Here is a 25386-nt window from a genome sequence, read left to right on the forward strand (position 1 = left end):
TGCCTTTAGGGTAACGCCAGGATTCGGCCATGATTTTGAAACTATAATCAATAAAGTAATGATATTGTAGGAGCCATATTGAGCTACTGTATATTCATGTTTCTTTCCTCAAATAGTAGTAAAACCACTGTAATCAATAGAATAATACCAATGTATCTGTAGGCAGCCATTGTTCTAGGAGTTCATTGGTAGAAGCAGCAGACAGGAACTATGGGTAATCAATGGGCTGGCTGTGCCCTGTTGATTGTAGAGACCACTGGTCTTTTAGCTAAACACCTTTTATTTTTTTAAATCATTTTGATTGGAACTTTCAATCCAAGGTGCCTTCGTTTCCGTCCGGAGTTTCTTCATATTTATAACACGACAGTCCCGTGACGTGTATATATATATCTATATATACATATATATAGATAAGTATCTTAGGCTGTATATATCAGGTGTTCACAGTTGTGCACGTACTGTGATTTTAGCTAGAAGTGTTTATTAAAAGTTTATTTGGTTCAAAGTTTTGTCAACGTAGAAAAAGAAAAACAGGAAATACAAAATGAAAGTTAAAAGCTACATGGTTTCAACATTCACTGTTTCATAACTATGTTAATTACTTGTATTACACACAAAAGTACAACATAAGAGACGTTACCAAAGCTCCAAACATAAATTCATAACACAAAGCTACCTAATGCAGCGGACTGAATATTATAAAATGTTATTACACTTTCCTTGACAAAGTAGCTGAAAGTTTAACATTGAATATCTTTGTCAGAGTGGTATCAAAATATCTTTGGTTTCAAATACCATCATTTGATTTCGCAATGATTGTCTTTAATTTTTGGTCCTTGGTCTCTGGTTATTAATTAAAAGAGGTCACTTCTGAATCGACAAAGAAAAATCGACAAAGCAATCCATAACCCTAAACCTTTCTAAACCTTTGTAACCAAAAATCCAACTCCAACAGACAAGTGACCTTTGACCCTAGAAGAGACAGGTGGAGTAAATGGTGACCTTGCTGCTGATCTCCTGAAGCAGCTCCTTCACGGCCGCCTCTAGGGTCACCAGCTTTTCTGCCTTTTCCTCTAAAGTCCGCTGATTATCTTCGTAAGACTTCTCCAGGTCTGTATAAAAACAAAACAAGATGTTAGTACTAATGTAATTGTTGATGCAGAGATTTGATTGTTGTTGATTGCTGGAACATATGTGATATTGATTATGGCTGTACTTTAAAGCTCTACTGGTGAGCCACGGTTGCCTCCAGTCGTTTTGTTTGGCTAGGAGACACGAGTTATCATGTCTGTAAGATCACCTTTGAGCAGCTGCAGTTTGTCGCTAGCCTTCAGCAGAAGCTCTTTGGCTTCCTGTTGCAATGACTCCGCCCTCTTCTTAGCATTCACCACGCCCCCTGCCTTCTGACCAATCAGCTGCTCCACGTTGGAATATTTCTCCTTCAGCTCAGAGTCCAGGTCCTAACACACACACGCACACACACACTTATTATAGACAACATTTGTCAATGTCTTCTAGTTTAAGTGTCCTTCACAGAGCGACCCGCTTTGTGTATTAAGTGTTTGACAGGTGAACTCACCTCCTTCACCTCCTCTGCGACCTTTCTGATGCTCGCTGCATCCTGATTGGTGCGTTCAGTACTCAGAGCGATGTTCAGACTTTTGTCTCTCAGCAGTGACACGTCTTTCTCCAGCCTCTGAAGCCTCTGGGTGGAGTTATTCAGCTTCAACTCTGCATGGGACGTTTCCAACTCCACCTAAATGCAGCACAGAAAGGCAGCATTCATGTATGATGACCCTTTTTGGGGGTGGTACATTTGTGTACTGCGTCGGCGATGCGGAGAACATCGTTTTTTTGGTGCTTTGGTGAAGATGTTCCGTGTTTCACTGCTTCAATAGATTGAACTTCTGATTATGAATGATAGATACATATTGATCCACCCTAACACATATTCAAACTTCTAAATGGTCATCTACACATTCCTGTATATACACATATATGATAAATAAGTGCAAACAATACATATACATTTGTATCAATTACATTATTATTTAAGTGGAAACAAATATTTTATTATCTCATGTGATGCATCCATGACGCCTACTGCCAGCAGACACATTTAAAGAAATATATTCTGATTGATTGGAGCGATGAGGCACTTTTAGCCGATATATTTTTAAATTAGCCGATATATTTACCAAACCGCATTTAACTTATACAGAATGAACAACGTACGAGAGAAATTATTCAAATATACATATCCTGCTCTTGATGATTTCTCGTATGTGTCTAGTCTTCCTTGGAGTTTATTTGCTGTTGTACTTTTTTAGAAAGTCAATCATTGGGTTAACCTGAGCTGGCTAAAAGGACATTTGATCAACTTAGTTGAACCACATGCTTGTTTAGTAAACATTAAGACAGGATTAGTAAACATAGTAAATGTCTAGTAAACACTGTGTAAACATTGAAACAGGAGAAAGACATTTTTTTAATAAAAATTATAACAGGATGATATAAACGTTCAGTAAACATTGTCACTACTCACAGAAGAAAGCAGCTGGTTGGTGTTCTGGATGTCGGCAGCGGCCTGCTGGATGGCGCTGCTGGCGCTGGTTTGAGCCTTCTGAGCTTCTTCAAGAGCTCGCTTCACTTTCTCTGCAGAGTCCTTAACATCTGCTGCCTCCTCACTGACAAGCACAGGAGGGGTCACATGCCATCACCATCACCCTCCTCCTCATACTGATCCTCACCATCATCTTCAGGTCGTGAGAGATGCCCTTTTCTAGCATAATCAACTGGTAGGCCGTCCGGGTTGACCCGGTAGGACCGGTTGGACTCACCTGGCTAAGCGGGCCTGGTCCAGCAGGTTCTCGGCTCTCTGGATGTCGGCGGCGCTCTGCTGCAGGATGTCCTCTACGTGTCCCAGCTCTCCCACCTTCTGACGGATGTCTTCTGTCAGATTCTGCAGCTGGGCCGGTGTGGTCGGCATCTGCATGGCCAGCACCTCGTTGGCCACAAGCTCGATGCTCTCCAGGTCAGCAGCGTCCTCTGAAACGTGACATGTATATATGAACATCGTCAACGGCAGAAGGTTCATGAACTTGTCCCCATCTGGTGGGTAATTCAGACCATCAGATGGACTGGTCCTCGGGCTCCAACCAGCTGGTGGTTCTAAAGTCAGGATGAGCTCAGGATACTTTTAGGTTGTGGGGTGTTGAAGATGTTTGAAAAGAAAAGGTGACGGCTCTTTAAAATTGAACTCTTTTCAATAATGTGAAACCATGTGCAAACCAAAACGCACAGGAAAAATAAGAGAGGAACTGGATCAGCACAGATGTTTATAGCATATAGAATAATTAAACATCTTATTGCTCTTATTGTCTTATCATTGTTGTATTATTAACTTACTAAATTTGTCTTCTTATTGTCCTCTTACGTTTTATTGTTGTCTTATCTTTGATTTGCAATTTTTGTCCCACTAGTATTGTCTCATTATCATTGTCAGTTAATATTGTCCAATGCTGTCTTTATGTAATTGTCTTGCTATTATTGTCCTCCTGTTATTGTCTCAGTATTATAGCTTGAACTCGCTTGAACACATGAACTCGATTCAGAAATGGTCTCTGGTCAAGGAAAATAGTAATAATAAAAATAATAAAACTCTTGATCGAGATCATGCTCCTCAACCCATGTCAGGACTACCGAGGGGGCCAGTGCTCAGTGAACACCTGGAACAGCTGGAGGTCACATAACTCTGAACAGGAAGTGATCGACGTACGTGTGAGGAAGTCTCTGATCTGTCTGATGAGGACTCTCAGCTCCTCGTTGCTCTGCAGGACTTTCTGTTTTGTCCTGTTGGACTTCATCAGGACCTCCTGAGCGCTCAGCTTCGCCTCGTCCGCTTTGAATTTGGCCTCCGACACCTGAGGACGACACACAGGTGACAACATGCGGTCCACATAAACTCGATCTAGCCAAGACCAGGACCCAGACTCACCATCTGGGAGAGCTTCTCCACTTCCTGCATGGCACTGATGATCTCCTGCTCAGAGTCTTGGGTCTTCTTCCAGATGTTGCTGGCCACAGTTATCACCCCATCACACCCTTCACCTCCACACCTGGTCTGACCCTCAGAGTCCACGCAGCCCAAACCTCCACAGGGGGAAGACAAGCACGAGTCCTGACCCGATGATGGGCTGCCGCAGGTCTGTGAGAGTAAACATGTGTTTATTGAACTAGAGTTAAATCTAGTAATGATAAAATAAAGTTGTCTTTAAACTGCAGATTGACATTAACACTTTAATAGACGTAAAATATATTGTAAGTTTATAAACCCTCTGTATTAATGAATGGCATGGAAATGATGTGCGGCAGTGGAGGTTATTCCTTTAGAAGGAGACTCATTTTTACGATGTGGGGACTTCTTAATCGGAGAGAACTATTCATTGAGACTGACTGTGAATCTCTATTTGAGACCGACTTGATAAAGTAAAGTTCATCATAAGAAAGTGAAGGTCACAACAAAAAGAAACAAAAGGGGGCTTATTAAACATCCTTATCTCCTACCTTGTGGCTGATCTCCGATAGGTCCAGAGTCTGCAGCTCTCCTGCCAGGTCGTCCAGTCTGCGAGCATGCTCAGTGTGTTTCCTCAGGAATTCCTCTCTGCTTTGGTTCAGTTTGGCCTCTGTGAGTTGCCGTAGAGCGATCGAGGTTTCTACAGGGCTGCCCGGATTGATGGTGGAGGCGTTCGCCCCAACTTCAGCCGCTAGGGACTGACGGAAGTACCTAGTGATGCTGTCGGTCGCCCCTAGAGACAGACAGGAAGTACAACTCAGAAGAGAGATCCACAGAAACAGATATAGATCCCAAACACTAACCCTCCCAGATGACCTCTGATGGACCTGTCACCAATCAGCACGGATGTTACATTGCCCTGTTCACATGGTTGAGAGCTGCAGAATCAGTGAGTGAGTGGACCTCAAGTAGTTATTTCCATGTGTACTCTGGTCCAATTGAAGATATAAAAGGTTCCAGTGTTTTATCAGGCAAGAAGATAAACCAAAGAGATTTTTAAAAACATTTTGGTGACCTGACTAAAAAACTGACCAGTGACCCTTAACCCTTCTCACCTCGGATGTCTGAGTTCTTGATGAACTCAACCTGATCCATCAGCTCTTGAACAGTTTGCTCCAGTTTATGTGCATCAGACATCACAGAGTCCAGTTTTGTTTCAACAGCAGAGTCCTGGTCCTCTACTTGGATCAGAGTCTGCTCAGTCTGGTTCAACATCTGGCTCAGGGTCCCCATTAGGTCACTAAGGGAAACAAACAGGTCAGAGGTCACAGTTTACCGTAATCTAGGCTGATTTAGTCTGAGATTGAATATACAGTTGATATGAATAGAATGAGACCAAGACATTCCATCACATCACATGTCATGTCATTTAGCGGACGCTTTTATCCTAAGCGACTTACAATAAGTGCATTTCAACAGTTGAGATACAAACTCAGAAGAACACGAAACGGTGCAATTTTATCAAACATGCAGTTTTACAACTTGTTATAGATAAGATCTATTATAAGTACAGTTTAAGTGCTACAGTCTGTTAGTGTTTTAGTGGAGATTTAGTCTGAAGAGGTGTGTCTTCAGTTTGAAGAGGTAAAGGCTCTCTGTGGTTCTGATGTCATCAGACACCAATCATGTCAGAACTTTTCCACCATTTGTGGCCTATGATGTAAAATTAAATTGAAAAATGAAATAACGTGGTCACATAAGTTTGCACACCCTCTTATAAATGGGGATGTGGCTGAGTTGAGAATGAACCACATCAATCACATTCAAGCTCACGTTGAATAGTAGTCAGTAAACCCATTTCAGCATTTAAAGTAATGCTGATTCATTCCAAACAAACTTCAGATGTTCCAGAAGTATTTTCCTCACATTTTCTTAGTGGCATCTTGTAGTTGAAAAGTATCAGCCAGAAGAAGGTCATATTCCATAGAACACAGTGAAGACATCATCATCAAGTGGAGAACATATGGACCAACAGTGACAAGACAGAAGCCTATTCTGTCTTCTAAAAACAAAGAACCAAACAAAGAAGGTTCAAATGGATTGAATGGACCTGAATCCAATGGAACATCTGCGAAGCAATCTAAGGGGGTGTGGTCGGGGGAGGGGTGGCTCATGGAATGAAGACCGAGCAAAGTTTAGTTTAAAGGGGGGGCAGATTCATGCAAGCAGGCAAATTATTATGTCATCTACCCCTCGAAAAGGATTTATTTTATTGGTTTAAATTTGTACATTATAGGTCACATTAAAGGGGGAAAAAGTTCGGACATGATTTGTGTCTGTTTTATATCCACTGTATACCTGGCCTGTTGATATACGTCCTCGATCCAGATTAAATATATTCTCACCTGGTGTGTTGCTGATTTGTTTCCGTTTCATGATTAAACATCTTTATGTCTATTCAGAGTAACTATAATATCACTTAGCCAGTTGCTTTATGTCTATTATTCAAATGACAAATAATCTTGCCTGGCCTGTTGCAGCAGCTCCTGGGTCTCGCTAAGAGGTTGAGAGGCTGGGTTCTGGTTGAGGACGACCCAGATGTCAGCGACGCTCCTCTCCAGGCCATCGATGGACTTCTTGTATGGTCCGCTGACACCGCTGGCCTTCATGGCGTTGACCTTGTTGACGAGGCGGTGTGTCTGATTGGTCAACTGACCAATGACGTCATCCCACTCTGTGAAGCACTGGTGGCAGCGCTGGCAGTTGGGGAACGTTCCAGAGAAGCCGCGGCTGCAGACATCGCATCGCGGGCCAGAGACCCCCTCCACACAGACGCAGTGACCGCTATCTTTGTTACACTGCGGCTGTGAGATTCCCCGAGGATCACAGTCACAGGCTGGGACAGGAACAGAGGGGGTTAGAGGTTCACACCTGACACCACACCCAGCTGTGCTCTCACACAATCACCGCCTACTAGAGTAGCCGATCACATGATCACTGTCTAGTTTAAGGACTAACGTCTAAAGTCAGGATCAACCCTTCCATTTGATTAACGACAGTGTGGTTTGAAGTTAACACAGTGGAAACCCCCTCAAGCAGAAACGACAAAACTGATACAGACTAAGATTTCACTGTGAACATGAAACAGACAGAGAGATGAAAACAGGAAGAGTATGGAAGTAAATCTGTGCCATCGGGGGTTGAAATTAAAAGTTGATTGAATTTCTAGCACTGAATATTTATGCATTGAAATTATGTACCTGAATGTTTTTCAACATTAAAACACCGTGTTTTAATGTTGAAAAACATTCAGGTACATAATTTCAATGCATAAATATTCAGTGCTAGAAATTCAATCAACTTTTTATTTCAACCCCCGATGGCACAGATTTACTTCCATAGAAGAGAGACAAAGTCAAAGAGAGAGAGACATACAGACTGTGCTGTGCTACATATGTAACCTTCCGCCCCCATACCAGTTTTCACATTAACAAAGCCTCTTTGGGGATTTTAGGAATATTTGTGGGATCAGATATATCTCTGATCTCGTCTCCATGGCAACGGGACCTTCAGGCCTTGGACAACATCTGGACTTAATAGAATTTACAGCTGAGCGCAGCAGAGGATGCGGGGGTCTGGAATGCACCTACGAGGCATTGGGGCGGCAGATCAACCATCCTCAAATTGAAAAAGAAGAAAACGCTTGTTTCCCAATGGCAGTGTGGTAAACATACCGTGACATTTGACCTCTGGCTCTCCCCAGAACAGCTCTCGACACTCGCTGCAAGTTCTTCCTCCAAAGCCGGGTTGGCAGGAACACTGACCGCTGATCTGTGGACAGAACAAACGTCCCCTGTAAACACGACTCAGTGGAGGAACCGGCTTCACATCATGACTCGCCCCTCACCTCGTTGCAGGACGTCCCATGCGAGTGTCTGGGGTCACAGGCGCAGGCCTCACAGCCGCTGCCGCTCGCCACGTTCCAGGTGTCGGGCGCACAGCGGTCACAGTGCTGGCCGACTACGTTGGGGAGGCAGTGGCACTGCCCGTTGCTGCGGTCGCAGTGACAGTCGCCGGAAGATGGACAGGTGGAGGAGTCGCTGCCCAGCTGGTTACAGACACATTCTGTGGAGGATCGTTGATATTTACTCAATCAACTCTGGATTCATGAAGATCAGAGAGTCTATCGAAATTCACTTCACTGCTCCGATTTGAGAAAATAATTATGAAAAGGGAATTTTGTGGAGACTTAGTCCCGCAAACTCGTGAACTCACTCTGGCAGTCTTGCAGCAGGGCGTTGCCATAGTAACCATGTTTGCAGCTCTGGCAGGCGTAGCCCTCGCTGTGGTAAAGGCAGCGCAGACACTCGCCGGTTCGACTGTCGCAGGACTCCGGGTCCAACATGTCGATGTTGTTGTTGCACTGACAGGGCTGACACTGCCCCCCCACGTCTCCAGGGTTTCCATAGTAACCAGGTGAGCATTCGTCACAGCGAGAACCTGCAGAGAGTTTACACAGATTGTAGGTTAAGTTAAAGTCACTTTTCTATATTCAGCTACTGAAATAAATGAACTTTTGCACGATATTCTAATTCTTCGAGTTTCACCTGTATTTGCTTCACTTTCTACACTGTGGCATTTTCACTGCTCACATCCTTTAATTCTTCAACCAACCAGCTGCTTTCAGAGCTTACACTTCATTTCCCTTTTGTGAAGCTGTTACCTTTCATCATATTTCTTCAGATTCTCTAATTGACAAACTGCTTTTGTTACTTAAACATTTCACTAACAGACACAACAGTCTGAACCAGTGATTCTGTTTCATCACTGAAACTTCATCTGAAGAGAACATTAAAACCGCCAATCAGAAACTTGTTCTATAATTTTATAACGATAATCACAGTAATAAACACAGCTGTAATTATTATCTTCTTCATTCAGTTTCTGCTTTAACACAAAAAGATTGTTTCATCAACAAATCAAACTCATCATTAGTTAAATACCAATAACGTGTTGATATGTTTCATATGCATCGCCAAATAATTCATACCTACTTAAATGTAGAGGTTTTTATTTCTGTATACATCTCAGTGTGAAATAAAGTTTGACTTTAGTGTTAACAACAACAAATAATAAAACAGTGTAGGATTTGACCTCTGTATCCGTTGTCGCAGACGCAAACGGCCTGTTGGGTGTCGTCACCAAGGTAGCAACTTCCTGCAAACTGCCGCAAGCTGCCGGGGCCATCGGGACACATACATGGGCGACAGTGGTCACCTGATCCCAACAGGGGGTCCCCATAGTAACCATCCAGACACCTGAACAGAAGTAGAAGTGAGTAACGCCGAATCCTAATCGGCACATTTAGGGACACACAGCTTTGAAGGTCTCCCGCTGACTCCACGAGGGTTTGGTTCCGTCCCATTGTCACACCGTGGAGTGGTTGTATTCCTTCTTGGAGAGGGTTTCTACAGTCGATGCTTATCGGATACCGCTGTAGCCTCATTTAAAGAGGTGTTTCCTTCTGCTCTAAGTTCAGTGTCCTGTCTCAAGATATCAGAAGACTCCTGTGAAAACTTCAGTCCATCCCAGATCGATCATCTGGTCGATTCTGCAACAGGCTCTTTGAGAATGGTGCTGGACGCTATTGCTCCTCTGGAAAGAAGAATGGCAACGAGAACCCACTAATTAAGAAACCTACTCTTGCTCCAAATAAGTTGTACAGATCTATCTCCTCTGTAAGATCCTGGAGGAATCCATCGCAAATTGGTTGTGTGACTTTCTACAAAGCACTGGTCTGTTTGAGGATTTCCAAACTAGATCATTTGATTGGTGTAAGTTCTATTCATCGGAGCGATCACAGTTTGAAGGGTTTTCAGTTTGGGGAGTTTTTCCTCTGCCGATGTGAAGGTCAAAGGTTGTAAAGACTGTAAAGCCTCTGAGGAGAATTTGTAAATTTCGGGCTATACAAAATAGAAAAAGAAAATTTCAATGTAACGTTAAAAACGGTGATGGAGAAAAAATAAAAAGAGGATGGCACGTGTTTTAAAATGTATTATTTGAAAATGTATACATTCAAAACATAAAGCAATATGCAAAAGGACGAGATATGGATTTTAAAAAAAGCATCAGGTGAAGCACACCAATGATGAGACCCATTACCAAAGTTGAGTCTTCAGGAACCCTGCAACTAACCCACCTACGTCAGCATATAGCATATACCTCGAACTCTTCCCCAGACTTCCACAACTCACCTGTCACAGGCATGTCCCGTGCTGTGATCCCGGCAGTCGATGCAGCGCCCAGTGTTGGGTTCGCAGTCGTCGGTGTGTCCGTTGCAGGTGCAGGGTCGGCAGGCGGGGAAGCCCCAATGACCGGGCAGGCAACGATCACACTGCCGGCCATACGCTCCAAAAACACAGGCACACTTTCCAGTCAGCTCACTGCAAAACAAACTCTGTGAACCCTGAGGGTGACAGGAACATGCTGCAAAGAAAGGAAAGGATACACTCAGTATATACTTGATGTTCAATGCCTGTAAGAAACTGAAATATAGGACACTACAATATACAATGTTATATTCATATTATTTCCTCTGAACCTTTGCTTAGTCCTCATACAAGTCACTTGTCACAAACACTGAAACCGTCTACAGTCACACAATGACAACACTGCTGAATATTTTCTCTCAAAGTCTCTCAAAGCACATGTACACAATATATTCATAAATCATATACAAGTCCTATATGAATGGTTATCATTAATAAATCATGTAATCGGGGCTCTGACCTCTGCAGCCGTTGGGTCCGAACTCGAAGGTTCCCGGAGCACATCGGTCACAGTTCCTGCCGACCACATTGGAGCGGCACTCACACTGACCCCCGCTGGGATCACACACGGTGCTAAGGGAGCCCTGAGGATCACAGTGGCATTCTGGGAAATGTAGTCCAACACAAAAGATCTGTTAGACAACGACCAGCTTCAACAGCACAAGACAACAAAGCAGTCTCTACGGATCTCGTCTGAGAGACTGATGATGAAACACTTTAAGCATATGGTAAATGGACTCTACTTGTGCTGCACCTTTTCTGGTTATAAAGTTGGTTATAAAGTTAGAACCGTGACTGAGTAACCCGCAAAACAAATGCTCTTTAACAGGGTGAAACACCACGACACAACAGCTAGTGACACATAAACAATTTGCAATACTAATAATTGTAAATGCATGAAATTACTCTGCAGAACTGCATGCTGGGTACAGCTCGCTATTACAAGAAGAAGAAACTCTGTGGCTACATGAAAGAAATGAGTGAGGCAGAGAGCAGAGATAAACCAACACAACTTGTGCCTAAGAGGAGCTGTGTCTGTTTGGAGGGTTCTTGGTTTAGATCAGAAAACGATTCATGGCCAGTTGAAAACAAGTTGGCAAGCCTACTTTTAGCTCCCTGGTTCTAGTGCTGACCCTGAAGGTGGACCAGCCTACCTCTAGCTCCCTGGTGCAACATGGCGGAGATGCTGAAGATGAAGTTCCTGCAGATGTCGGTCATCGGAGACCGAGTGACGCTCTGGCTGTTCTCCAGACATCGGTACCGCTGGAAGGTTTCCCAACCACTGTTCCCACTGGAGTCTCCTCCTTCTGAGGTGGAGAAGATCTCCAGGTTTTTGCAGTGTGGCATCAACACGATCTGATGATGAAAAAAGCCATTAGTGACTAGATTCTGTGAAGTAAGTCATCCATCCAGCTCTACTGCTGTCTCCAGGCGTGAAGTCAAACAAGGGTTTATTTGATTTATTTAAAAAAACATATATAATAAATATAAAAGGCAATGATAAACTGAGGAATAAGAAAGACGGTAGGTAAATCAATTGAGGAAACCCAGGCAGAAAATAGGGTGTAACCACTTTTTCAGGGAAACCCTTAAAGTTGGCGATTTAAGGGACACATGCAAAGAAAGATCTGACAAATCCAGCGGGGAGACTTGGCATTTCCCTTTCAAATGGGGAAACTGCACTCATTTAAAGAATCTTATTGTAGCACTAAAAGGAACTTGACATTGTGTTTGGACCCAACATAACATCTGAAAGCATCACTGTGGATCCGACTGGAGGTCCCTCACCGAGTCGATGAGTGTGTAAGGAGACTGCACATCGCTGAGGGCCGAGTACAGAGGCAGACTGAGGCGGATCGTGTAGTTCTGACCAGACTCAAAGCAAACAGGTCTCGCAAGAGACGCATATCTGAGGAGACAGGAAACAGAACCGGGATGTTTATGGTTCAACTATCGACTCACACCTGAAGAAGTAAAGACAGGAACAGCAATACACAGCCGTAAAGATCCGGCTGGTCACCTTCTTACAAAACATTGCTGCTTGTCAGGCTGATCTAGGTCCAGCTGCTTTTCCAAAAACATTTTTTTTTTTATCTTAAGTCTTTTTGGGGCTCAATGTATCGCCAGGCCCCATGGTCATCAATAGGCCAGCTACTACTGTATGTATGTATATGACTGTATATTCATTATTTCTAATTTATGCAGTTAGAAATTTTCCAATTGAAACAGACATTAATACAACTATGGGGCTAATTCAATAAAAATTGGCATTAATTGACAAAACAAGTTATCCATATATTTGATGTTCTGGACCTGATTGCCTAATTTGACCGTGATGAATTTTGATTGTGTAACCCTGTTTTACTATATGTAAGATTTAATAGAAGTGTTTGCGGAGTGTTACCGTGAGCCGGGGTGAAGTGAGATCATCTGGTGGTCGTCATCGGGCACGGTGTTAACACAGCGACTGTCTGCTCTGATTGGTCCAGGTCTTATCACGGTCATCAGAACTTCCTCCCATTGGTCAGGCAGCTTCAGGACCAACAAACACATCACAGCTTGATGCGTTTTTATATCATTTTTTCATTATATATTAAACTTTTTCAACTTTCTATTTTTTATCTATTTATTTTCTTCTTTCTTTCCTTTCTACATGTGAGAGTTATAAAACCTTCTTACTATGGTTACTACCACTATAATTATGAATATTGTGACAGTATATTTGCTGTCGTTCTATTTTGCTTCATGAAAAAAAAATCTAATAAATATAAATATATAAGTGTGTTCTGTGTGACATCTTTGTCAGACTTTGAATGACTGTGAAATCTATTTTATGTTGTTTTGGAGCGATATACAACAAAGAACACTGGTTTCTATTCCTGCAGTGACAAGTGAAATCTCCCTGATGAGGGTTTGAATAGAGAGCAGTCATCACTAGATAGTATCAGGGAACTGATATGTCCTTATGTAGATGACATGTACTTTTTAAAGCGCTTTACTATTTACCATTCAATAAGTCTGGTGATTATGTTTGTATTGTTGACAGGTCTGATCTGACTTAACGTCTTTTATCTAAGATGCAGCCTCCAGTTACCAGCTAAGTTAGATATATTCCTTTATTGATTATTGGTTCTCGTGGGGGATAGTACGTTACCTGGGGCTCGTAGCGGATAAGGATGTTGTACTCCATGGAGTGGGGAATGTTGTCCACAGAGAACTCCAGGAAGGCCCCTTCTGGAACATTAACAAGGCCGATACCTGTCCAGGTGGGATTGCGATCCAGAGGGTGGTGTCTTGGGACCACTGTCACTCCCTAGAGAGACAAGGTGAAGACATGAAAACAGACAAAACAACATCACACGTGGTGCTGAAATTTCAGCATTACCATTTGAGTCAATGACAGATTATTAGCTCCACCTTGATAGTAAAAGATTGGACCCCTTTTTGCCTTCAGAACTGCCTTAATTCTTAGTGACAGACTTTCAAAAATGATTTGGAAACATTCCTCAGAAATTTTGGTCCATATGGACATGACTGCATCACGCAGTTGATTCTTTGAGTGTTTCTTTGAGTAGCCTTTATATCATCCGGAACATCCTCACATCAGGAAAGGCATCCACACAACTACAGCTCACTGGATATTTTGGGACCCAGTAGATCAGCAGTCTATGACGTACTCAGACAAGCCCGTCTGGCACCAACAACCTTCCTTACCCGACTCTTTACCAGACACCCTGTTTACCAGACAGTCTTTATACCCAACACCCTCTTTACCCAACTCTAAACTGGACACTCATTTGGATGCATTCACTACTTTGATATATTATTTTATCCATTGGTAATTCCTTAGGTAGCAGGGTTAGACTTAGAGTATGTTCAAGTCAAAAGATTACTCACAGGTCCAAACTTTGCGTCCTCTGCTTCATAGGTGTAGTGATCCAGAGCAATAAAGTAGAAGCCAGACTCCACCTGATCGCAGCGTCTACCGAACATATGATCCCTGCAGACACACTGACCAGTCACTTGATCACACCTGCAAGACCACAAGGGAAAAAGAAGAAAAAGGAAATATTGTAAACAAAAGGAAGGAAACGGAAAATAATTTTAAAAATGAAGCTCTGGGATGAGGGTTAGGGACCTGGGAACACTAAAGCTGTTACAGAATAGTGGAAAGAAGATTTAAACTGCTCAATGTGAGCATGAATGCAAAAATTGATTCAAGAATACACCTAAGATCCATTTCTTCAGACTGGGAGAAAGGCAGTTGACACAATGGAGCAGAATCAAAGGTAGCCCCATCTGGAGACGCCAAACCACCCAAACAGCACACCACCAGACCGACACCCCACCAACACCGCACCACTGACACCAACACCACAACACTACCAGCACCGCACCACGACACCACTAGACCAACACACCAAAACCAGCACACCACCAACACATCACACCACATCACCGTGCACTACACCCTCAGACATTTTCATAGCGATTCCATCTGTGAACACTTTTTGTCCATCACGTCTGAAAAGCCTCGCACAAACAAGACAGCTCGTCCCGCCATGAAGACAAGTGCTGGTACCATTGGTTTAAACTGGAAACCCACCACATTCTACTGGATGCAAAGCTTTTATCTTTGGGGTAGAGGGGTGGAAACACAATATTGTAGGAATAAGTGAAAAACGTAAGCTACGTTACAAAGCCATTGGTTATAGAAACATAAGATATAGAAATGTGCATGAACAAATACGTTCAATGAAGAAACATAACTCAACTTTTAGCCTCTGAATAATCATTACATGTCACTTAGCTGACGCTTTTATGTTAAAGTGACTTGCATTGAATTTTTAACACAGTTTCTTTATACTTTGCCAGGGAAGAAATTAGGAATGGGTGTCTTCCTCTGGGACACTTCGACATGGCGCATGGGGCAGCTAGGATTCAAACCACCGACCTTGCGGTTCCCAGTACACTGTACTCCATGCACCACCAATGCTGTCATGCTGCTGATCCCTATTAATCAATGTGTGGACATTTTAGTATTTTCAGATATTACAAATATTTTTTGTTGTAAGAAAACCTAAAAACAAAATCATAAAGCAAGTCATTTTTAAAACAATTCTAATCTGAGATGAATTCTTAGATCTGCTCAGATGCAGTTTGTTTGTGCATCTATGGAAACAGGAAACTGTTTGCTTACTGGTTGTTGATGGCTCCTCCAAGGTCACAGTCACATGGTCTACAGCCGTCCATGTCGTTACTGAGACCCCAGTGTTCAGCCTGAAAACACACACACACACACACACACACTGTGTTTCCTGCCTTTTCAGTCAGCTTCCCAATCTCATTGGATTAACTTCTTGGTTATATGTGACCAGTATGTGCAATGCTAGCACTTAAATTGTACTTATAATGGCACTTTTCTATAACATGTTTTGTAACTGCTTATTTGATGAAAATGTACTTTCTTGATACTTGTTTTCTGAGTTTGTATCTATGTGGAAATGCACTTATTGTACGTCGCTTTGGATAAAAGCGTCAGCTAAATGACATGTAATGTAATGTAATGTAATGTAATGTGCATGTTCTCACCACACACTGGTCACAGTCTCGGCCCATCACCAGACGTTTACAGAAACAACTTCCTGTTTCACTGTCGCAGGGATTTCCTCCAGCAAGTGTTCCCAGCGGACTGCAGGTACACGCTAAAATACAGAAGTACACACATGTTATAAATATAAATATATATATATATACACACCAGTGTATGTGTCTGGAATTCTGTTTTACATCCAGGTGCTGTGTTTGTGTACCTGAGCGCAGGTGTTTCTCATGTGTATGTCCCATGTGTAAGTGTCTCAGATGTGTATCTCAAGTGTCTCAGGCGTGTGTGGCTCATGTGGCTCAGGTGTCGTACCCTTGCACCCTTCCGGCTCGTGGCCCATCCCGTAGTGAGCCTGTTTGCAGCGCTCGCAGCGTTCTCCTTCCACGTTGACTTTACAGCGACACTGGCCAGCGATCAAACCGGCTCGAACATCCGTCGTCCCATCACATAGACCTCCGTTGAGCGAGCCCACAGAGTCACAGTTACAGGCTACAGGAGCACAGGAGGAACAAAATACCACAGTTACAGGCTTCAACCGTACAAAATGTTGAGTTTTCTTGTGCTAAAGTTAGTCAAATTTTGGATCAACCTCTCTAGATGTTGGTACTGAACAATGCTGAGAACTTTATCTTTATGTCTAGGCTCACGTTGACAGATGTTGGGGTCCCTGGCGTCCCTCTCTGGATGTTGAAAGTAAAACGGTTCACACCGCTCACAGTTGTGTCCGGCCGTGTTGTGCTGGCAGTCGTCACAGACTCCTCCGCTCATGTTTCCTGAAGCCACGAACACGGCCATGTCAAAGTGACATGAGGAGGTGTGGTGGTTACAGTTACACTCTGCAAACACCATAAAAGAAGAAACCATGAGATTCAGTCAGACTTAGCTATGTAGTCAAGTTAGGGGGTGAAGTGGAGTAGAGAGGCTGCGCCAGTAATCGCAAGGTTGGTGCTTTGAAACCCCGGCTGCTAGATGTCCTGTGTCCCTGAGCAAGATCCTTAACCCTTTCTCCCCATATAAACAAAGAAAGAAAGAAAGTGTGGACCAGAAATAGTGGTCAGTAGAAACCTGTACGGACCAGAAAAAAGGTCGGTCGAAACCTGTATGGACCAGAAACAGAGGTCAGTGGAAACCTGTATATAGGCAATAAACAGAGGTCATTAGAAACTCGTATGGACCAGAAACAGAGGTTGGTAGAAACCTGTACAGACCAGAAACAACGGTTAGAAGAAACCTGTATGGACGGTAACTAGAGGTTGTAGAAATTTGTATGGACCAGAACAAACTCACTTTTGCAGGCATTGGTGTTGCGCCCCTCGGCTGGCCTCCAAGGAAGGTCGTGGTAGAAGTCCAAACATTTCTCACAGTTCAGACCTTCAGTGTTGTGGTTACACATGCAGTGACCATGAACCTAAAGACAAAGTCACATCTGATATCATAATCAATAGTCCTTTGATATTTGTATGCAGTGACCAAGTGTTCACACAGACTCACCCTCCCTCTTCAGAAATCACCCCACCCCCTATAAGAGTCCCCCTCCACCCTTTAGGAGTCAACTTTCTTCTTCAGAGCTCACCCTATCCCTTATAGCAGGGGTGCCCAATGGGTCGATTGGAAATGCAGTGCAAAAAAACACGTTGGGTCGCCTAACGGAAAACTTGGTAGTGCTAATTAGCAACCCTTGCTTACTAACCAACACATTTCATTTTGTTCAAAAGCAACCCTGGATGACTCCATTCAGTCATAAGGTGGTGACCAAGATTGTATGGAATGGTTGTGACAATTCCCTCACTTCTGACACATGAGAGGCTTGTTGCTTTCTTTAAATGGATTCATTTTGTTCTTACGGTATGCATCCTTGTTGTTCTGTTTGGTTACTGCCAATAGTCATTATTAGTATTATTCGTGCAAACAGGGGTTGGGGGTGGGAGTAGACTGCCATGAGTTGGTCGATTGAAAAGTAGCTTGCGAGCCAAAAGAGTGATGACACCCCGGCCCTATGGGAATCATTCAGGACTCACCCTGCAGTCAATAGGACTCCGCTACAGGACCCACGTTTGCCCTTCAGAGCTCACAATGCCTGCAAAAAGACTCCCCCTGCTGCCTATAAGATTCAACACACTCCCTATAGGACTCCCCTTTCCTCCTTCAGAGCTGCCCAATTCATGACTCACCATGCCCTCACTGGTCTGGCCGGCTCCTTGGACTGGGGCGCACTCAGCAGCGTGTCCGTAGCAAAAGCAGTTTCCTCGGACCACCATGTCAAAGATGGCATAATAATACTTTTCTTTAATCTCCATACGAGAGTCCAGCAAGTTATCTCCGAGCGTGTGCAGTCTGGTGAACTTCACCCGCAGGTTGGTGATCTTCAACATGTCTGAACCAAAGATCAAGGTCAGTGATAGATAATACCTTATCAATATTCTTAACACATTGTATTGTCTGGTGTAGGGGGACTTACTCTGGATTCTGGGGCTGTAGGGATCTTCTATCCTAAACACTGGGTCCAGAACTCTGAAAATAACCTGGAATGACCAAATGTTCACACTTTATTAAAAACGTTGAAAGGATGACATCACAATGATATCTCATCAATCCTCTGGTTGAAGATGTTCTCAAGAAATTCATGAATCAGTTATAAAGCCTGTTGTGAATCTTGTATTTTCCATTTATTTCTTGTAAGGAAGAAAAAGTCTACAACAGCTATACGTTGACAGGCAGTGGCAAGCTTGTTTGAGAGCAATACAGATATATTTAAACAGTTTCACAGGGTCAACACCTTGGTTTTGTTATGCTAAAGGGACAGAGACAGGCAACACGGTCTCAGACCTGAAGACCTTACAACATATGTTTGATTAGATTTAAGACTAGCGCTGGAGAAATTCACAACTTGTCCTTCACAGCTATGTTATGCATAGACAAATAGGATCAAAGAGGAAAGGTGTTCTGAGATGCTTCTACTGAGATAGACCCCACACAGCTGCTGCTGTGGAACTCCCTCACAATTAAACTCATGGTTAGCTAAATTATGGCATTATATTTTACCATTACACTACCAGATCAGCTCTTAGTGAATACTGCAGTACCTCTCCTTCAGTGGACGGCTCAATGTCAGAGTAACGCGAGTCACAGATGACATCATCCACCTTCTGCATTGGACCCTGTGACACAGATGGGAAGGAGCTCTCACAGTCGTAGGCGAAGTAACGATAAAGCTGCCAGTTCTTCCCAAAGTCTGCAGAGCGCTCAATCAACATGGCAGCAGGTCGGAACGTCTGAAAAAGAAAAAAAAAAGATTGTCAACGTTAGAAAAGGCAAAATAAACCACCCGAGAATCAACAGTTTACTATCAGACCTGAGGTCAGCTTAATTAATATGGATCTAACCCTCCACCCGATGTGCAGTAGGTAGTTGGATGCCAATCAAACTCCTGGTGAGGTGAGTCAAGAAAGGAGCAAAAAGACTCCACGGTTGCCATATAACTATCTATACAGTATATATAACTATATCTAAATAGAACTATAAATGAGCTATGGCAGCATCTTATCCAGACTCTACTAAGTGACACTGTGTCTTCTCACATAGAGCAAAGCCACGTCTCTAACTAGAAGTAGCTGGTTTGTCCATGCTGTCTGCGGTCTAACTTGGTTTAGAACAGCGGGTTAGTAATGTGCACAGTCCTATATATCTGCCATGTTATGGTCTCATATTAAACCCGGTGAACACAATGACATCTTCATGTTTATGTTATGTTGACATAAAAAAAACCTTTCAGGTTCGAAAAGTACTGTCACTTAAAAGCATAATTATTCTAACCACACTTCTATGGGTTGTGGAAGTTTACCTTGAAGGTCATAATGAGATGTGTGAAATGGAACTCTGCCTCCAGGTCCAGCTGTAGAGTGACGTTCTCCAGACCTACAGACCGTTACACCAATAGATAATCAATCATCTGTTGACCAGGTATAACAGAACATGAGTGCACTGATCAATAATGACCTCTAGTTTGATACCCACAGTCATCCTAAACAGACATGAGCATTTCTTTGAACCCAAGAGGATCATAATAATCAAAGGATTAGAACTATAATAGCATGGATCAAGCTAATAACACAATTCTATTATATGTATACATAAAAAGTTAATAACACCAACGGCGACCCGGTTGCATCCCCGCTTGACTGATGTTGACCTCTGAACCTTCTCACCGTTCTCAGACTGCCACCAGGTCTTCAGTCTGTTGGGAGCAAACGTGGTGACAACATTCTCGATGCGATGACCTCTGGTCGGACTGCTAAACTCATCATACGGAGTCGAGGAGTCGCACAAGAAACACTTCTTCTCCTCCTGGTCCATGGAGACAAGCAGGGGAAGATGGAAGCAGAGACAAAGAAATATCAACCCATTAATGTGTGATAGACAGGTAGAAACGGATCCTGTCACCACGTTGATGTGGGCATGGGAGGGCTTCAAAGGGTTAATAAAGAGGCACAATCGACAGATTCCTCACTGAAGAGAAACCTTTGCTTTTGTTAAACTGCTGATTTTGTTGTTAATTTCCTTTTTGAAACGCTCGTTAAATATTGACTTTATTAATTATTCATTCTCTTATTAATTGAAGATGGTCAGACTTCTTTTATGTTAAGTTATTATTCGTGTTTAAGGCTGTGTAGGAGGAACGTAATTATGTCATGGTGTAATTTTGTGTAGGGCCATGATTAAGTCCATACTGATCTCTTTGCTGCGCCTTGCAGCACTGGTTAGGGTTAGCTGACCTGGGATCAGTGCAACAGGAGGACTTGTGTGGTCAGTATAGTCTAAACACACAGAAATAAGATCTGATCCACAGCTTGAGTCAGTTCCCTCTGTCCTCCAGTCTGTTTGTTCTCCACAGAAACATCTGGACAAACATCTGTCAGAGCCCAGAACTGCCTCCTAGGGAGGCAATGTACACAGGAAACAGTGCAGACTGCAACACACACACACACACATAAAGAATACACACTTAACCAAACAAAGTGACCAGCCTGTCAGAGATATGGAAGAAATAAAAACCCTACAGAGTTAGCCACCGTGTGTCTGTGTGTCTGTGGGATTGAGTCTGAGAATGTGTGTGTGTACGTGTGTGTACGTGTGTGTGTACGTGTGTGTACGTGTGATTAGTGAGACCAGATTGTGCTGGTTTGGTTCTGTTGTATCTCAGGAGAATTTTCACAGTCCTAGGCCCTGTTTCTTGCACATGGTTCAACTAAGTTGATCAAATGTCCCATTATCAATTTCAAAATAACAAGATGATTGACATCAGACTATCTCGGTTCCCCGAAGCCAGATCCGCGCTCAAACTGTCTCGTTAGTTTAAACCAGATGTCAGTCATCAGGATAATAATAGGTGTCTTCCCTTTATTCTGCTTTTTCATTGTTTGGAGAGTTTTTCCTGTACCGATGTGAAAGTTTCTGGGCAGAGGATGTCACACGTGTACAGACTGTAGAGCCTTCTGAGGAAAATTTTTGATATTGTGCTGTACAAAATTAAATGAATCATATAATCATGGCAAAAAACTGCCCCCCTGCGAGGTCTACTAGCCCGACAGAGTATCGCACACAACGTTAAATGCGTAAGTGTTGGTAAAATGTAACAGCTTATTTTAAGTGCCTCATCGCTCTAATCAATCAGATAATGTTTTTTTAAATGTTCCTGCTGGCAGGAGGCTTCATGGATGCATCTTCATCCAATGAGAGTAATGATCTCAACTCTTTCAGAAGTATACAAAAACAAGCCCAAAGAGTCTTGAGAGTTATGAATAGTTATGAGGATGTACTGTATCAGTTTATGTATCATAGGTATGTGTATATGTGTGCGTTTAGATGACCATATAGAACTAGGAGTTTTATTATGTCTGGGTGAATCCGTGTGTGGGCGGATCAGTATATTTCTATTATTCATTATCAGACATATGATCAAATGAATCAGTGAAACGTGGAACATCCAGAAGTTTATTAAGAGACAAATAAACCAACAGAACTGAACAAGAGGACAACATGCAGCGGCTTTCCAGATGTTTTCTGCACTGTAAATATGTACAGTGTGAGAGACAGTGGCCGTTTCTCAATACCTAAGACGGCGAGAACGGACTGGCATTCCCGCGAGAATAGACTCGGGAGACAGACTCGGGAGTCCTGACTCGCAGGTTCGGGAGAACGGAGAACGGTCATTTCCGCAATTGGAACAGCAGCTGACTTGATGACGTCACCACGTCAGCTGGTCTTGCTAATACGTTTTTATTTTAGTTTTTGACTTAAATATTTTACTATTCAGTCAGAAAAATACATTACGTTACTTAAAAAAGCAGTATTTATAAACTTCGACATAAAGTTGTGTTTATTTTCCTCTGTCGTTGTTGCCTGTTGCTGAGGTGAAATGCATTCTGGGATATTTGGCTCTGACAAGAACAGACGAGCCTGCTTCAATGCATGCCCGGTAAAATGGGCGGGGCGAGCCACATCCGGGTATTATGACCGTTCTCGGCCAGATGCGGACTTGAGAATTGGAACAGTACTCGGGCTGCGACTGATGACGTTTCACGAGTCCACGAGAACAAAAGTCCACACAAGAACGCATATTGAGAAAGGGCCAGTGTGTGAGACATGAGACAGTGTGTGAGACCGTATGAGAGACAGTACATGGGAGACAGTCTGCGGGATGCTCGACTGCAGCATGTGGTCTTCAACACGCAACGTTACGAGAAAACCTTGTAAATAAATGATTGCTGTCTTCATCATCGATAGCGCTCGTACAGGACATCGTCGCCATGTAAAAACGGGTCTTTGCGATCGCGTAGAACTGTCTGCCTACAAACGTTAATCTAACTGACGTCGCTCCTTCATCAATGAGGAAGTGAGCTGCCTTTTTTCCTGGGGGAGTGGAGAACTAATCCAGCTGTCTGAAATGAACCTGCGCCGGATGATGTGTTGCTGAGGTGATTTAGCCAAACCTGCTTCGGGGAACCGAAAAGCCTGATCTAACGGAGTTGGCCACGTACGAGGAACAGGGCCACGAAGGGGTTCTCCCATCCTCCTGATTAGGTGTTGTTTACCTGCATGTTTTGTTGTTCAGGTGCGGTTTACCTGCAGGTGGCTTACGATGCAGAACGGTTCTGGGTGGGTCAGTCCACAAGTGGAGGTGGATGACAGTTGGTGGGCTCGGCCAATCAGAAGGTCTCCTGTTGCTGGGTAACAGCTTCCCTCTGTGCACACATCAGTGAACTCCGGGAGGCTGACGTCATCCTGTGCCCCTCCCACCATGCCCCCCTCATCCTGAGCGTAGATAAACACCTGCAGAACTGAGAGCAGAGGCTGCCGTGAACATTTTTATGGTTTATGCTCTTTGCAGTAAAGCATTGTCAGTCAGTGCTCATTGTCTGAATCAGGCAAAACATCACGCTGATTAACTGATTAGTTGTTTGGCCTAAGAAGATAAAAGGTCATTTTATTCATCAAAGTTTATTATTATAATAATAATAATCAGATTAACAGAAAATATTCAAAACAAATATGTGAACATTATCACAAACACACAACTGATCTCATCAGATGTTACACATGAAGGTGTGGTCATTTTACATTATGGACCAAATACGATAATTATGTAATTATATATCATGCAGAATTTTCAATGATCCACCATTAAAGGTGTTTTAAGATTTTAAATACATCAGAATGTAAATATACAGTAATGTAAATATATTTGGACAGAAAAAACACTAATCCTGAGGGTTTTTTTCTATTGCAAAAGAAAATTCCTTTTAATATTTCAATATGATTTAATTTAATCATTATATGAGGATTATCTTCTGAATTGCACTTATTGTAAGTCGCTTTAGCTAAATGACATGTGAGGAATAGTTTGCGTGCAGTTTTTCTTCTCTATCCTGTAGCTCTTTAGCTCAGTATCTTGTAGCTTGTTATCTCTGCATCTTTGTATTTCTGTATCTCTGCTTTGTATATGTGCGGCTCTCGATCTGATCAGAAGCATGTCTGATCTTCTGTTAATTTAACTTTTCCATGTTGGAGAAGAGAGCAGCTTTGTGTCATCAGAGCCCTCAATTACTTCTTTCCTTTTACTGTTTGAACATGTGCCTTAATCAGTGGCTTTTTTTTATTAACAACCAGGTGAGACACTGCGGGGGGGGTTGAGGTGGTGGGGGGAGGGGAACTCGTCTTTCGTTTACAAGCGGATCTTGGATCAGTGTTACATTGTATTCTACAAGCTACAGTTTCTCATTGATCATCAACGAACAGAAGAGTTCAGATAAGAAACTGATCTCTGATCACACCTTTAATCAGGGAACTTGTCATCTGATTGAGAACTCAATCATTTGACTAAAACGTTGTATAAGAATAAGAATTCATAATTAAAAATTATATGAGAGAGTTTCTTCTGAACAACTCAACTTCATCACATCGACCGACAAGTTTATTACCATCATACATTTATTTGGCAATAATTTAATTCAGCATTTAAGTATAGTATTTAAATATTTAATGATTAAATACTTAGATTATTTAAGTATTTAATAATTGAATTCGTTCCGTAGGTCTTTTTAGTAGTTGAACTCACCGAGCAGCACCGAGAGCTGAAGTTCCAACATGCTGCTGATCTCCGGTCTGATCCGAACAAGAGGAACGGCTTCAAATAGACCGGAACCTTCGAGTCGTGCAACGTTTAACGTTAGTCCTCTGAAACTCTTTAATCCTCCTTTAAAACGTTTCACTACTCTGGAACTCTAAACTAAAGAGAACTATAGTTTAGAAACTCTCAAGAGGTCCAGACCATCTCAGACGTCTTGCGACTCCGCCTGTTTCTAAACTCGGGACGAGGCGTCCGGGGGGACTTTCAAAATAAAACTCCGTGAGACTTCGAGAACACGTTGCAGCGCTAAGTAACAATAAAAATAGAAACATACCTGCTGTTTAAATAAGAGTAAGAGATACAATTATAGTACTGTGAATATATCTTTTCACATGAATGGATTCTGCGTTATGTATAACTTATTATGTAAAACATCATGACCAAACTGTCTGTATCCAGAAGTATGTTGAACATCTTTGTTTGACCTCCTGGTCCCAATAAAGATCAAAATAATATGATCAATGACAGACAAATGATCCAAAGTCTGTCCGTCCCACCAGAATCACATGTAACACTATCACATATGTTCATTTTATAATCAAATTCTACACATCAGATGTACATAGACTTAAGAGAAGTTACATTGTTGAATAATTAGGAATTTTAGTTTTATATTACAGCTCTGAGTCCCTTTTCTTTTTTTTTTAAATGTTCTAGCTATAAGCATATTTTACATGAAAATGGATTAAGTGATTCTTCTTTTGCAGTTGTGAGGAGCTGCAGTCCTCCCCCTCAGGGCTCTACAGACAAA

At 42.6% G+C, this 25386-nt stretch overlaps 1 protein-coding gene across 1 annotated transcript; it reads right to left on the reverse strand.

Annotated features, from left to right (window-relative positions):
• Positions 1 to 459: 459 nt before the first annotated feature.
• On the reverse strand, positions 460 to 24802 carry lamb1a (laminin, beta 1a). Its single transcript, XM_037452150.2, has 33 exons — positions 24564 to 24802; positions 23072 to 23286; positions 20155 to 20293; positions 19791 to 19864; positions 19033 to 19221; positions 18408 to 18471; positions 18121 to 18323; positions 17237 to 17357; positions 16597 to 16785; positions 16262 to 16438; positions 15937 to 16049; positions 15545 to 15624; positions 14242 to 14377; positions 13499 to 13657; positions 12749 to 12876; positions 12133 to 12253; positions 11499 to 11700; positions 10805 to 10948; positions 10270 to 10501; positions 9170 to 9333; positions 8291 to 8515; positions 7923 to 8140; positions 7750 to 7846; positions 6542 to 6911; positions 5131 to 5315; positions 4567 to 4808; positions 3998 to 4207; positions 3779 to 3923; positions 2841 to 3048; positions 2546 to 2687; positions 1580 to 1756; positions 1301 to 1460; positions 460 to 1112 (listed from the first exon to the last, which is right to left on the reverse strand). The coding sequence occupies exons 1-33, from the start codon at positions 24592 to 24594 to the stop codon at positions 973 to 975; spliced, it is 5400 nt and encodes a 1799-aa protein (XP_037308047.2). The 5' UTR covers positions 24595 to 24802; the 3' UTR covers positions 460 to 972.
• Between the last annotated feature and the right edge of the window lie 584 nt (positions 24803 to 25386).

This window comes from Pungitius pungitius, chromosome 6 (genome assembly GCF_949316345.1).
Source record: "Pungitius pungitius chromosome 6, fPunPun2.1, whole genome shotgun sequence".
NCBI lineage: Eukaryota > Metazoa > Chordata > Actinopteri > Perciformes > Gasterosteidae > Pungitius > Pungitius pungitius.

What these genes read in the sequence shown, in the direction of transcription:
- lamb1a (XM_037452150.2), bottom strand. Translation starts at nt 24,594, where the DNA reads ATGTTGGAACTTCAGCTCTCGGTGCTGCTCG. An exon ending in CGAGCCGGAAGGGTGCAAGG is followed by an intron (nt 16,050 to 16,261) that starts GTACGACACCTG and finishes TCTGTATTTTAG; the next exon opens with CGTGTACCTGCAGTCCGCTG. An exon ending in TTATCCGCTACGAGCCCCAG is followed by an intron (nt 12,877 to 13,498) that starts GTAACGTACTAT and finishes TTGGTCCTGAAG; the next exon opens with CTGCCTGACCAATGGGAGGA.